Source organism: Loxodonta africana, chromosome 7, assembly GCF_030014295.1.
Source record: "Loxodonta africana isolate mLoxAfr1 chromosome 7, mLoxAfr1.hap2, whole genome shotgun sequence".
Classification (NCBI taxonomy): Eukaryota; Metazoa; Chordata; class Mammalia; order Proboscidea; family Elephantidae; genus Loxodonta; species Loxodonta africana.
The window spans coordinates 11,140,034-11,155,552 of NC_087348.1; the positions used below are offsets into that span (position 1 = coordinate 11,140,034).

At 38.2% G+C, this 15,519-nt stretch overlaps 1 protein-coding gene across 2 annotated transcripts in view; it reads left to right on the plus strand.

Moving 5' to 3' along the window:
• The window catches only part of ATL3 (atlastin GTPase 3), a 49,280-nt gene extending 36,064 nt beyond the window's left edge, over positions 1-13,216 (plus strand). For both annotated transcript variants that reach the window (XM_003419456.4, XM_064287891.1), the window contains 8 exons: positions 2,328-2,384; positions 3,206-3,298; positions 3,979-4,117; positions 7,357-7,484; positions 8,256-8,312; positions 9,133-9,204; positions 9,596-10,027; positions 10,770-13,216. In XM_003419456.4, the coding sequence (XP_003419504.2) occupies positions 2,328-2,384; positions 3,206-3,298; positions 3,979-4,117; positions 7,357-7,484; positions 8,256-8,312; positions 9,133-9,204; positions 9,596-10,027; positions 10,770-10,856 (1,065 nt within the window). In that variant the 3' untranslated portion in view covers positions 10,857-13,216. The remainder of the gene's footprint in view (positions 1-2,327; positions 2,385-3,205; positions 3,299-3,978; positions 4,118-7,356; positions 7,485-8,255; positions 8,313-9,132; positions 9,205-9,595; positions 10,028-10,769) is intronic.
• The last annotated feature ends 2,303 nt before the right edge of the window (positions 13,217-15,519 follow it).

Sequence of the window (15,519 nt, forward strand, 5' to 3'; positions counted from 1 at the left end):
AAAGCAGACTTCTGAACATAAATGCAATGTATTAAGTGTTGAGTGAGCAAGATGCCCCAGGTATTATCAGGCCGGCCTGAGGGATCAGGGAAGGTTTCCTTCCTGGTGGAGGTGTCTCCTTCATGTTCTGCCTTCTTCATAAAGGCAGGAATTACGCTCTGTAAAATGGTATTATGATTTCTATCAACTTAATATCTTTCTCTTTTTTAAAATTAATAATGTATTGTGGCACTTAGGAAATTAGGATATTGTCCTTGTAAAAAATAAGATCATCCCAAATAAAGTTTGGAGGCTCCCTTTCCTCTTCCCCAGAGTAATGACTATTGTTAGTTTGGAATACATTCTTTCTATGTACTTGTAAACACGTGATAAATATATAAGTAATATTATATGTATAAGTATATATAAAACATATACCACATGACAACAGTCCTATATCTAAAACCCTTTAAGGCTATATGTGTTTTGGAATTCAGCATTTTTTGGGTTTTAGTGCGGAGCCCTGATGGCACAGTGGTTAAGAGCTTGGCTGCTAACCAAAAGGTCGGCGTTTTGAATCTACCAGGTGCTCCTTGGAAACGCTATGGGGCAGTTCCGCTATAGGGTTGCTTTGAGTCCAAATTCACTTGACGGCACCTAACAAAAACAACACATGCAGTGTGAGGTTTAGGACAGGAGTGGGTGTTTAAGCAGTACCTCCTAATCAGACATGTGGATATTTCTGTAGAGAAACGAATACTCGTCATGTGAAATGGGATAAAGACTATAATATGCCTCAGATCAGTTCAGCACAGGTTTTGTCTCCACATGAGTTTGCTGCCTAACTTGTGGTTTTTAGAGCTTTTTGGATTTCAGAATTATGGATAGGAGATTGCAGTCTTATATAGTTTTGTATGTTTTTGTTTTATTTTTATATATACTATTTTATATGTATCAGGTACTTGTTTCTTTTTAAACAATTTTTTTAAAACAAAGTAATGCATGTACATAGTTTAAAAATCAATAGCCTGCAAAAATATCCTTTCCTCCTGTTGGCCCCTCTCTTCACAGGCAACCACTTTGAGTTCTTTTAGCTGTGCCTTCTGCTATTTGCTGTACCTGCTTATATTGCTCCCTGGTTTTCAAAATTTAAATGTGAATAACTTCTTTATGTGAAAATAGGGTTTAGCTCTCCTTACCCCCAACACATGTAAAGTTTTCTTCCTTTCATCTTCCCAATAGCTATATCACAATTTCTGGTTAAAAAAGTATTCGTATTTATCTTGTTGTATTTGTATGTATGTTCTTCACAGCTGAGGCATATCGTAAACTGTGATTACATTTCCTGTAATTCGTTACCTTTATTGCCTTTTTCATTTCAGTTTAGTTTTCTGTGTGCTTATGGCTAAAACATCTGCAAACTGATAGAATCCTAAAACTTCTCAGTATGGTCTTAATACTTCAGGTTCTACCGACTTTTCCCTGGGGAGGCATCATAACCGGGCGGTATGTTCTCCTGCTCTAGTCTGGACTTGCTGTTTTCTAGGCCTTGTGCCCATCTGTCATCTGTGGCTTTCCTTTGCCATCATCCTGGCAGTATCTTCCAATTCCTTCTTCAGTCGGCTGCTGTATCTTGGATCCCATTTAATCTTTTGTTTATTCTCTCCTTAATTCTACCTATTCTCTGGTAGCTTCCTGAGAAAGGATGCATAGGAGGTAGCTTTTTTGAGGTCTTGCAAGTGTGAGAATATTTTAATTTTATCCTAGAATTATAGAATGGGAATACTTTTCTAGGATTGTAAAGGCATTGCTTCACTGCCTCCCAGCTCCCAGTGTGGCTGCTGAAGTCTTACACATTTGATTCTTGATCCTTTATACGTGATTTTTTTTTTTATCTTTCTTTCTCTGTAGCTTTACAGATCTTGGTGGTAGAAATTTTCACGGTAGTGTGCCTTAGTGCGGCCTTTTTCTTCATTCTTTGTAAGCTCATACCCTTAGGTAAGATGTAGCAGCTATTGCCCCAAGAGGTAACAGCAGGAAGCAGATAAAGACACAGGAAGGGAGGGAGGGAGAGAAAGGGAGGAGACCAGTTCGGAGGCTGTTGCAGTATTCCAGGCCACATGGAGTAATGGGTCAGAGACTGAATTTGTTGGTGGATTGGGATGTGGGATGTGAGAGAAATGGCCAAGGTTATTTTAAGGCTGATGGCCCCTGTGGGCTTTTGAAACTAGAATTTTGGTCTCAATGTAAGTGGTATCCAGTCTTAAATGAAAACTTTACTGAAGAATCAGTCATAGAAATATCTTAAGTAATTTTGTGCTATAAACTATAACTCTTCTTTTTTATAGCTCTTCACAGAATATGGTCGTCTGGCAATGGATGAAATTTCCCAAAAACCCTTCCAGGTAGTATGTTAATTATGAAAATAATTCATACCTTTACTTCAGTTCAGAGGTCAGCAAACTATGGCCCATGGGCCAAATCTGGCCCACCACCTGTTTTTATATGACCTGAGACCTAAAAATGGTTTTTACATTTTAAATAATTAAAAAAAATAAATAAATAAAATCAAAAGAAGATTTTATGTAAATTATATGAAATTCAAATTTCAGTGTTCACAAGTTTTCTTGGAACACAGCCATGCTCGTTTGTTGTCCGTGAGTACTTTTCCTGCTACATCAGAGGCGAGTAGTTGTGGCAGACCGTGTGGCCTGCAAAGACTGAGATACTTACTCTGCCCTGCACAGAAAAAGCTTGCTGAGCCCTGTTTAGCTAATTGTCTCTTGAGGATGAGAATGCACAGTAACCTCAGGGCGATTAGAGATACTTTAAGTACTTGAACATTATTCAATTTAGTTTTCTTTTTCTTTCCAATTTCATGATTATCTGGTGCCATGTTCTTTTTTTCTCTCTTGCTCTTTACCACATTTCCCAAACATGCCTTAAGGGCAGAGCCCTGATTAACGTTTTTTTCCTCTGTCTCTTCCTTCTGTTCCTATTAACCTGTGAGAACAAAAATAGCAGATGGACTATGTTGACCTCACCTTTGGCTTATACATGTCCTAGTGTTTATAAGGTTTCTAAGACATTACCAAATAGATAAATCCTTCAGCACATTTCCTTGCTTCCTTTGAAAAAGCCCTGGCATTATGCAAAGAAGTATTGCAGTTGTTATCTTGAAAATGCATTTATGCAACAATATAATATGCTATCTTTTCCAAAATAGACATTGATGTTTTTGGTTCGAGACTGGAGTTTCCCTTACGAATACAACTATGGCTTACAGGGAGGAATGGCATTTTTGGATAAGCGTCTACAGGTAAGTAGGAATATAACCATCTGAGGAATTCCCCAAAAGTAGGTAGCATCTTTCTCCTTTGCCTTCAGCTATTTAAAGCAGATTATTGAAAATTATATTAAATGTGTTAAATATTTGTATGGAATCTTAGCATATACTCATTTATTCATGGATAAGTTTTAAAAAATCTGGGTATATAATGCTCAGAGATCGTAGAGGAGAATTCTGGGCAAAAGCCTCAGCTTTGATTGTGGTTTCTATTTCACACTATACTAGGTTCTGTATGTGCTTTTAGAGAGTCACATTCAGAAATTTAGTTCAGTTGTTCCTATTCAAAATTCTCATTTGTTTCGGGATGGATATAAACAGGCCTAGCCTGTTCTCTAAAACCAAAACACAACAGCCCTTTGTCAGTCACTACTAACTGCCCACAAACCTTCTCTTGCTCGTCCTAAGTACTGTGCAGTATTCTGTTTTAGAAAGCCTTTGGTACCTGTTCTCTGTTAGGTAAAGGAGCTGATCCATGGTTAATCAAATTTATGCATTTATTGCTTCTTAGAGTTTTGAGTTTTCTCATTGGACAAAACATAGGCCATTATGATCCATCTGAGTTGAGAAATCTTCTCTCCTTTATCCTGTGCTAGTGGTTCTTAGTGAGATAAAGAAATGGTCGTTGACAAATTGTTGGTCTGTATTGGCAGGTGAAGGAACATCAACATGAGGAAATTCAGAATGTTCGAAATCACATCCACTCGTGTTTTTCCAGTGTTAACTGTTTTCTCCTACCACACCCAGGACTCCAGGTGGCCACAAGCCCCGACTTTGATGGGAAATTGAAAGGTGTGTTATAGATGTTATTTGAAACCTGTGGTTTCATCTTTGGTATTAAATAATGATCAGAAAATGCCAATTTTAAGTCTAGTGACTGCTTAAGAGAAATATTGTGGCCTTTCAGAAAGAGCAGTATTTGGAATCTAGTTCAGATTTTGTTCCTGCCTTATTGTCACCATCAAATTTAGTTCATCTCAGTTTGTCCATCTGAAATGTTTGTGGTACTATTCATTATTGATCTTAGAGATACGATTATTGGTTTACAAAGATATAAAAATGCTAAATAAAGGAAGTCTAAACACGTCGGAAACCCTGGTGGTGTAGTCGTTAAATGCTACTGCTGCTAACCAAAAAGTCCGCAGTTTGAATCTGCCAGGTGCTCCTTGGAAACTCTATGGGGCAGTTCTACTCTGTCCTAGAGGGTCGCCATTAGTCGGTATCAACTTGAGAACAACGGGTTAAACATACATCACTATAGGACAGCTATGAGTCAGAATTAGCTCAAGGGCAATGGGTTGGTTTGGTTAAATACACATCAGCTAACATTGACCAAGTGAAATTAACTCCCTAAGGGATGGTAACATGCTGCATGGTGTAACTGAGTTATACTGAGCACTTTTGTTTATGAACTTGCCTGAGCTTACATACCTTACATATGCTGTAAAGTAGTAGTAATAGCTACCGTTTTTAGAGGTGCAGCTGAGTTGCCAACACTTTTAGGAATTTATCCTAAGGAACTGTCTGAAAAGCACAAGGAAGTACATTACTGCAGCATTTATAATATATATATATATATATATATATATATATAATATAACGTATAATAGGGAACAGTTGGAACCAGCTAAGAGGTGTGTTTATGACGTATTGGTTAAATTATGGTACATTTGCACAAAGGAATAAAACACTGTCATTACAAAGGACAAGGTAGGCAGCTGGACCTATATGTATTCACACAGATAGATGTCCATAATACAGTTTTTAAAATGTAAAAAGATTACGGAGTAGCATATATTGTATGATCTTATTTATTTGAAAAATGTGTATTTATAAGCATGCTTTTAAATGGGAATATTTGGGGGGAAAAAAACATTTCATATTTGTACCTCACTTAAAAATGTTAGTAGTCTGCCCTTGTGTGTCTGTTTCAGGAACTACAGTTATTAGGAAGATTGGTGGTGAAAAATTCTTAATAGCTCTGTAAGGTTTATGTACTTTTAAACTTTAAAGATGGATTATTTTATGATTTTACAGAACCTTTTAAACAAGATTTTGAAGGTTTTTCAGTGAAGTGTAAATTGGATGCTGAGTTGCAAATAGCAGGTGACTTGGGAATACTTGGCAGGTGTTAGATAAGAGCCACACAGAACTTAGTGTAGGGGTCCTGTTAAGTGGAACTGATGTAATTCTCAGGGTTAAAAAACCCCAGAAAACCTGGACCTTGTATTTTCTCCAGTATGTACTTACACAGTCATTTGGTTGATACCCATATAACATGGAAAAGACAGCATTATCCTCAGAATGTTCAGGGCTAATCTGTAAAACACCTTACTATAGTTTCTCTACAACATGAAATTTAATCTTGTCAGAACTACATTCTGAAGGTACTTCTGAAAAGTGTTACCCCAAATGGTTTAGGAATTGTTGTAGTGGGTTTGTTTATTTACTTATTTAAAGGTTGACCATTTATTCAGAGGTGAATACCTGCCACATACACTAAGCTTAATTTTAGTGTAATCAGTGCTGGGCTGCTGCTGCTTGAAACAATTATCTAGCATAGCTGCTTTTTGAGACCCCCTTTCATCAGATACAGGATGGCTGTGTCAAAAGCATAAAGAAAACTGTTTTTCCTATTTACTGTAATAGGGAGACCTGATACAGTAACTACTGAGTTGGCTAGCTAGGAATTAGAAGGATTTGTAGAGCACAGTCTTCTTTGACATCATGAAGGATTGAGATTGTTTCTGTCATCTTGAGACAGGCTTCCATGGCAGCCTGTGTCCAATGACTGGCTGAAGCAGGGATGTAGAGGCCCAGTCTCCTAGCCCCAACTTGGGACAACTCAGACGAGCCATTCAAGGTTCACAGCACCTTCTGGGATCAGCTGAGGCCGTATTTATACTGCACCGTAGGTCACCGTCTCCCTTCCCAGTTTGGCTTCCTTTATTCTCCCATAGGTATTAACCCCCAATAAACTTTCTGTCTCAATTCTATAAATGAGGTTTATGGAAGGATTGCATTGAAGAGTTACATGTTGATATGGAACCCACCCACCTTCTTTTCAGTTGATAATTTGAGTTATTTGGGAACCCAGGAAGATGTTAGAGGATTATATAAATCAAATTCTTTGGGTTTTGATTTCCATGTATAGTTTCCTCCTACCTAGTTGGACTACTTAATGAGGAAATAACTCTCCTGAACCCTCTGTGGAAACTTTTGCGGAAGCTGCAAAGAATCAGTCACCTTCCTGAGCTAGTTGTCTTTTCAATCAAGACGGCCTTGTGGTGCCCCAGAGGGCCTCTGAGGAGGTAATAGGAAATAAATACAGGAAAAGCCTGCGAGAACCGGAACACATGTAAGGTAGAAACCTGTCAGAGAAGGAAAACTAAAATAATTTCCACTAGTAGAAAGTGATAGAAAAGTGGTAAGACTGCACCCTGTCAAAGGAGGAAAGCTTGCGAGACCTGGAGAAACAGCAGTCCTGTAGTGTTCTGGCTCTCAGAAGTTTCAGTGTGTCATGAGGCATAGATGTGCCACTACTTTTAACATTAAGAATTAAAAATAAAACAAAAGATAAAATAGTGATTTCTGTTTGATTTAAGGGGTAGCGCAAGGGCCTGAGACAACCTGAGGAGTTGATAGTTGGTATTTTGAAGACATATTCATGGAAATTCTTTAAAAAGTGAAATTTCTTGATTGTTGGGGGGTAGACTGACTTTCCTAGAATGAAAGCCAGGGTAAGGAACCCTCTACATATTGTGTTCTGGACGAGAGAGCACTTTATACTGCAGAAAACCCAACTGCAGAAAGGAAGGAGAGAAATAAAGATACATTAGGATAGCCAAAAAGTGCCAAACACACGGACCGGGACTCTGCTTCCCCAGCAAATGTTAAATATTACAGCAGCCAGATGTTAAAAGTAATCAGGTAGACTGTGAAGATTGCATATTATGCTCACTTTAGATGAATACGGCTGTTTGGCTTATTATTTCCTTGTTATCCTTCATTACTTACGGTCTCGTGAACAGATATTGCCAGTGAATTCAAAGACCAGTTACAGGTACTGATACCATTTGTATTAGACCCATCTAACTTAATGGAAAAGGAGATCAATGGCTCAAAAGTCACCTGTCGAGGACTGCTGGAGTATTTTAAGGTAAATATGGGTTTTAATTTTAAAATGTTTTTTTGGCTAAACTGATGTAGGATGTAAAGTAACTTGGATTTCAGTATGTTAAAGCTTAGGGTAAAGTTTCCTGGGGGAGACGGTGAGAAGCATTTTCAGAGATCTCCGTGTCCTTCCAGGAGTGCGCCACTGGGTGGCAGTATCTGCCTAAGAACCAAATGGATGTTCTTTGCACTCCCTTGTAACTTGAATTTCAGTATTTTAAAGCTTAGGGGAACTTTTCCTGGAGGAGATGGTGAAGAGTATTTTCAGAGACTTCCATGTCCTTCCAGGAGTGAGCCACTGGGTGGCAGTATCTGTCTAAGAACCAAATGGATGTTCTTTGCACTTTAGAGGAGTAATTACTGTGGCTAACGGAAGATGGCTCCTTAAGGAAGATGCTCTGGACAGGAGGTGGTTAGGAAGTTGCTGTGAGTAGGAGGAGACGGCATCTAGATGTGAAATGACTGCCTCAAGGTGGAAGGTCCCTCTGCCCGCAGGTAGTGGTGAGGCCAGCGTGCATGGGGAGGCTGATGGAAATCCTAGCCTTTGTAGGCTTGTGCTGCTTGAGAGTATTTTTAGTTATTTTAGTTAACCAAAACCGCTAACATGCACTCAAAGGCGTGTTGTGTTTTTGCTAATTCCTGGTTGTCGATCTAAGTCTGTAGGAAAATGCACTTGAAATGGTCACTGTTTTTTAAACTACAAATAAAATATGACTGGATACTACTTCTAATAATCTTTTAATGTTTATATTCTAAGGCATATATTAAAATTTACCAAGGAGAAGATCTGCCTCACCCCAAATCCATGCTTCAGGTAGGCTGTTCGTTGACATCCTATGTGATATCCTTTGAATACCTGAGCTGATGCACATACAATAAGCAGAGCCTTTTACGAGTAAAATGCTGTTGCTGTCCTTCTGCATTACCCGGGAAGAAGCCTGAGGTCTGTTAGTTTTTAGCACATTTTATGTAGCTTGGCCATCTCTTGATTTTCTTTTCTTTCCTGGTGGTACAGTTAGAAAGGCCACTTCTCACTGGGCCTGGTCTCTGACCAAACACTGTTTTATTATACCCAGGTAAAACATGTCTAATTATGTTAGACAAGTCATTTTCCTACAGTCTGTTGTCTACTTTAGTAGAACATGTCCTGAAATAGTTTATTTACTCAGGGTTTTATTTTTTGTCCTCAACTAGAAACTGTCATTTTGTTTTGACATATAAATTCTGACTTTCCTGTCCTGAACATAAGGCCAGTTATTATCAAATGTTGATTTTTTTTTTAGGAGCAAAACATTTTCACAAAGGGAGCTAGAGCCTGGAATTAATATAAAGATAAATTTTTCTTTTTTGGCTCACATCTATTTCTTGCATTTAATATTGAAGCAAAGAAAATTATGTTTTCCTTTGATTTTTGGAGGTTTAATTTATGCTAAAAATTCTTATGTATAAAATTAGATTTTTTGGGCAGAAAAGATATACTTTATTTCATAAACTAGAGTGTATGGAAAATTGAAAGATTGCAGATGGATAGTTAAAAAGGAAGAATGGGAATAGGATGAGAGAAAAGTTTCACTCAGTTATTTGCGGGAGAATGTTAAGAAGAATTTATAGTTCACGCTTTCCTTTCTTAAAAGGCCACTGCTGAAGCCAACAATTTAGCAGCTGCAGCCTCTGCCAAGGACATTTATTATAACCACATGGAAGAGGTATGTGTGGCATATGCCTTATTCTGAAATATCTCTAACCTGGGAAATGTTACCGATTTCAGAAGGCCAAACTCAGTCCTGTTTCTAATCTGTTCCAAGAGGATGAGGCAGTAAAGCTGTGTTCAAATCACTCTGGCGATGGGGCCCTTTTAATAATTACCATTTCTAGCCACATCTTTTTACAGTGTCACTGCTCTCTGATCAATATCACCCTGGTTATTTAAGTGTGCGTTTCACATGATGTGAACCCAGCCTTATTGATCTTGATCATCATTTTAAAGTCACTTTCTAGTATCTTAAAATATCCTAACATTTTCATTGTCTTTTCACTTGTTTTATTTTATTTGGCACTTGTTTTTGAAGGGCTCTTAAACATCTTTGTTCTCCTTAGGTTTGTGGGGGAGAGAAGCCTTATTTGTGTCCAGACATTCTAGAGGAGAAGCACTGTGAATTCAAACAACTTGCTCTGGACCATTTTAAGAAGACCAAGAAGATGGGTGGGAAGGATTTCAGCCTTCGTTACCAGGGGGAGCTGGAGGAGGAAATCAAGGAACTTTATGAGAGCTTCATCAAGCACAACGCTAGCAAGAATGTCTTCAGCACCTTCCGCACCCCCGCCGTGCTGTTCACGGGCATTGTAGCTTTATACATTGCCTCAGCCTTCACTCACTTTGTTGGTCTCGAGGCTGTGGCCCAGCTGTTCAACTGTATGGTTGGACTGCTATTAATAGCACTGCTTACCTGGGGTTACATCAGGTATTCTGGTGAATATCGTGAGCTGGGTGGAGCTATCGATAACGGTGCATCGTACGTATTAGAGCAGGTAAGTGGTGCTAGCTGAGGTGGTTGAAAGTTGATAATGGGCAAACATTTGTGCTTGTATTGTCAAATATCTCCGTTAGGAAGAATTTCATTGTGAAAAAAGGCGTGAGAAGCTTCCCTGGCCATTTTTTCCCTGATAGGCATTTTTTTTTTTTTTTATCCCTCTCAAGGATACTAATATTTATTCCTAATACTTTGCTTCCCTGCCTAAAAATACTCTTTCATGCAAAAGAAGTTCGATCTTAGACATAATGTACTTCTCCCAGGAAGCTTCTGTGTGCTCTTCAGACTCATTTCCTGTGTGTTTTTTCCCTCCAAGATTAGTTGGCTTCACTGAAAATCAAGAGCTTTGAAAACTGTGAGGTTAACAAAGTTTTCTGTTTTGAGTCCTATTAGGGTAAAAAGTAGCTGCCATCTCCTTCATTTAAAATCTTTGGAAAACCAGTGGCTATTTGATGTTAACATGATCTCCTGTCTTAGAGATCCTTGAGACTCTGGTTGGTTTGTTTTCTGAGTAGCATGGACAGATCAGTTAGGCCAGAAGCTTCTGATGAAGCCGAGGGAACTGCCTGCCCCATCCCCATGAGAAAGCAAATGCTCGGAAGTTAGTCGCTGCCACAGCCTCCTCCCCTCAGGCCTACATTTTCATTCCCTACTTCCGGTGTATACTACCTCCAAGGACATATCTCTTGGTGTTGTGTTGTGTTTCCGTAACTGATGTGTGACTAAATGGGCTCTTGCAGGCTACTTCTTACATGTGTAACTCCACTCAGGCGGCTTTGAGGGGTGCAGCTGTTGGGAACCAACCGGTGGATAAAAAAGCTCAATAACATCTTAACCGTGAAGATCCAGCAAGAACCCGACCAGCCCCTACCGATCTCTGGGTTTCTGCCACGGCCACAGGTCCAGTTCCAGAGGAGATGGCGGATGTGAGACCATCCGGGAAGAGCTGAAACACGGCAGTATAATAAATGAAACAGATCTCTCCTGTGGTTTCGAATTCTTACACACTTCCATTTCTCTTGGAAGCCTTGCTTTCCTTGCTCTGTAGACCCAAGGCTATGTCTGTTTTTTTTTCTACTCTCTACTTTGTGCACTTTATGGAGAAAAAGTTAAAGGAGAAAATGTAATGCAGCTTTAAGTCATTTATGTGCCACTTAGTGCCTTTTAGGATTGCATCCATGATTTTGTGGACACGATGGGGGAGGGAATGGACGATAACCTCGAGACAGATGCCATTTTGGGGTGAAACTTAACCAGTTCTTTTATACCTTACTCTTTTGAGTAGGATTCCTTTTATTAAGGCTTACCAAACTTGCAAAAGGTTCAGAAATAAAGACTGGCAGAAAACAATGCCACTAAACTTTAAAAATCTTAATTATATTATTAGAAAATCCTATTTGCCGTATAGTATGGAAAAATCCTATAAACATACCGCACTCTGGAATTTGAGGCCTTTTACCTGGCAGGCTGAATGTTACGTTGCAGCACGCTCTGTCTTTCGCCTTCATTCTTGTAGCTTCATTCTAGAAACGGCGGCAGACAGGCCTGTAAAAGCTAGAGTGGCTCATAATAAAAGGAATGAGCTGGATGTTTTGAGAAAAAAGCCTGAGTTTAAATGAACCACGTGACCTCTGATATGTCACTCGAACTTGTGCCTTGGTCAGATTCACTGTTTGTAGGTTTGTATATGTCTGTAGGTTATACGTGACTTTCACACACAAATTGTCACTTGAGAGTTTTTTTTTTTTGAGAATTCTGCATAAGGACCTGTTAAGGATTAGAGGAAAAACATTACCAAACATTACTGCCTTTAATTGATGATACATTTCATCTGGCATAGCAGTAGTTCAGGTCTTTGTCCACAATGTTTATTTGCACTGTCCTGTGCACTATCTAATATATTTTTAATAAGTAAGCTCTAATTGTCAATTTTATTTAGTAGATCTTCCTTTATTTAACTTTTCATGTCACTAGTCTGGTAGCTTTAAGATAGCTTTGGCTTAGTAAGGACCAAAGTCCTACCCAAATACAGACAACGTATAGAAATACCTAAGAATTCTTTTTTGTTTGATTGTGTTATGAAAATTTTTTATCTGATTGTCTTTTTTTTTGATATGTAATGGTGAATTATTATGGGTTTTAAAACCAGCTTGTATTTATACAAACATTCAGGTGTATGAACCCTAATTTTTCAAGATAATTTAATAATTTTTATTGTAGGAGAGAGAGAGGAAGACTTAAGTAAAATCGGAGTGTAAATTTTATCCACGTGAAGTATGCATGGGAGGTAGGGGAAAAGTCTCCTTTAGCGTGTCATCGCTTTATCATTTTCTTTTGACCACCTTAACCTATTACCTCGAAAGTGTTTTTATAAGTCCTGAATTAATTCCAAGCATTCTGTATGTTTTTTCATATTTGCATACCACCTTGTCATGAAGTGCATGTTATTTTATTCACTTGCCCATTAAATCTGAGCAAAATTAGTCTTATTCTAAGAACTGTTACTTACTTACCAATGATGCTAAGCTTTGACTGTTAAATTGAAAGTTTGCTTCTAAGATTTTATGCATTTTCAGGTGGCTTCATCTTACTAGTAGGCCTTACAGATGTTTAAATACCTAGCTTTTTAAGTGTATTTTACAAGCAAATTTATAGATTTCAGGATAATTAACTGTCAAAAGCAGTTCTACTTTTACGGGTGAGAAAAGATAAGTCCAAAATGCGTTCTAATACTGAAGTATTGGCCTTTTTAAAAATATGTGACAATGTATGATTTAATTAAGTCTTAGGATTTCGCTACTGTTCAGTTTTATCATTCCTCTTTTGGTCTTACAAAGGCGTGACCTTGCTTTAATCACCCTGGGGAAGCCTTATTTTTTGTCTTTACCTGCCTCTGGAAACTTCAGAAGGCTGTTACGGTAAGGGTTCTTAGGAACTTCTTTGGCCTTTCTTCTCCTTTAACAATAAATTGATGGTTTTATATCAACTTTTTTTTTTTTTTTTTTTTAAATAAGAGATGCCTTCTCATTGCTGGCTATGAGTAGTCATGGGGATATTTATAGCCAGGTTGAAGAGAATGTCCTTTACTTTTTAACTTCCCACAGCCTTTAGTTTGTGGGGAGGGACATTACTTAGGAGCGCAGATGTGAGTGATGGGTCAGTGTTTGTTGCCCTGCCACTTCTGGTGGCCTTTCCATGCAGGTATTTTTAATTTGCACATTCCTGATAGTATATGAAGCACATATCTGTTAACATGTAGATGGAGGTCTCCAAAATTTCCTATTCAAATAACTCATTTCAGGGAAGTTAAATAATTGCTGAGGTTTTTTTTTTTTCCTTCTTCCAATTAGCTTCTTACAGTGAAAATAATAGAATCAAAGTGATACTGAGAAGTCTTTCTAGGTTAGTTTGTAGGTAAAATATGAGGACAAAACTATCAGGTATGGTTATAAAACCATCTTCAGAATCATACCTTATTTTAGCAGTATACTAAGAAACCTGTTCCATGGAGGCTTGTATTAACACCAACTTTCTGTGTTGTCTCTTTGCCTGCAAATGTTTTACCTGTTCTTTGTCACATGAAATAAAATGCTTTGGGCGAACAAACAACTGCCTGGTACTGGCAGTCCATTTCTTCTGCAGAGCATACCTGATGTTCTACATGGCTTATAAAAGCAGTGCCTTGGGCAGGGTGAGTTCGGATGGGTGTATATGTGTGTATGAGTTACAGAGGAATCAAGTGGGGGTTTTCAAGTCCAGGCCAAAACTATTTTTCCCTAGGGTTCTTTGTTTTAAACAGTGTAACTTACATGGAAATTTTCACAGAAGTATTCTTGAAATGTAATTGAGATAATTCGACATTTCCATTTAAGGTAGCCAGCAGTGGGCTCATCTTTCTGGGTTATACTTGGATCCAAGAAAGTTTTAGTCAAGGAGCAAGGACATGACGAAGACAAACTTCAGTTATGAAAGCACACACCATTTGTGTGTGTTTTTTGAAAATAATTTTTTTGAAAGAATTTGCAATTATTTTTTTATGTAATGATATATTCATCTCGTAGCTATGTTTTGGGTAGTGATTCTCCTCTACCTTGGCGTGCATAAAAGTTACCTGGCAGGCTTGTTTAAAAATTAAGATTCCGTCTTGATACCCAGGGATTGCCTCACTCAGTCTGGGCTGTGGCTCTGGAATCACTGTTTTTAAAAGCAGTAGGTTCAGAGACCACAGTGACAGAGACTGCTTCATGGGGTGGGTAGTACCAATGAGAAAGTGCAGTTCACTGTTGTCTGGGGATAAGTGGACAGCTTTTACCTGAGGCACAGAACAGATGGTCTATTGTCAGATACAGTCCCTGAGAGTTTGCTGTTTTCAGGGTAATTAGGATGCCTTATCATCCAGAGGGTCGTATAAACTCCTCAATTAGGATGTTATGGTGCCTTCTCTGAAGCCTGAGTGTACAAATGCCCTAGTTACTAATAGATGTAATTAAAATAATAAAAATTGGTAGCTATTTTTTGTTTTAAAAAGCAAAATTCAACACTGACTTGAATTCCTAAATCTCTCAGACACATGAAACCTTAGGCCATGAATAAAAATAATGAACAAGAAAGAATGACAGGACCATAACTTTGATTATTAGGAACAGAAGTACCCCATATCAGGAACTTTTTAAGATAGATCCAGAGTCAGAAAGGTTGAGAGAAATTTTTGTTCCTTGGGAAGGAATTCCATTTGCCAGAACTAAAAATTAAATGTGTTTTTATGACCAAGGAAAAGTTGCATTTGATTTCCAAAGCTTTCTAATTTAGATGAATAAATGCTGGCATCGACTTGAGCCTTAAAAGAGTTAAGCATAATTACATAAGGCATTTCTTAACAGATTCCTTCTGTTTTTGTTTTTAAAAATGATTTTTTTTTAAAAAAATGCTTTATGCTAGACTGTTGCCTTTGAATTTAAAATTGAGTATAGTTTTTAAAAAGTGCAACAGGATGAGACTCTGCTGCTGGTATGCTAAAAGCACGTTTCTGTTTCACTCTTAGTTATAAGGTCATTTAATGGAATAAATATCACACCACCATGTTACCTGCTTTTTCTGTTCTTTATTCTTTACTATGGGAAGATCTGTGAAATAAATTGATTGGAACCTGGCAAGCTGAATAACAAATAGGAATTATGAGGGCGTAGTAAACTAAGTGTCAAAGGCAGTAGTGGTAATGTGGTTTTAGTTAATTGGCTTTTTCTGTCCTAGAATACAGTCTTAGTAGTATAGTGTTTGAGAAGGCCGGGCAGTTGCCAGTGTTGCTTAAAAGCCAACTCATAGTAGCGTGGATTTTGTGAGGACTATTGAATTTGTAGCACTTTCATTTGGTTGTCCCATCAGGAGTAAATGGTCTCTCTTTATAGTCGGGGAGCAAAGCTCTACTGGAAGCTTTCCTTTTCATTGGCAACCTTGGAGGCAGGCAGGAGGTTGCACATTTGTTGTTAGGTG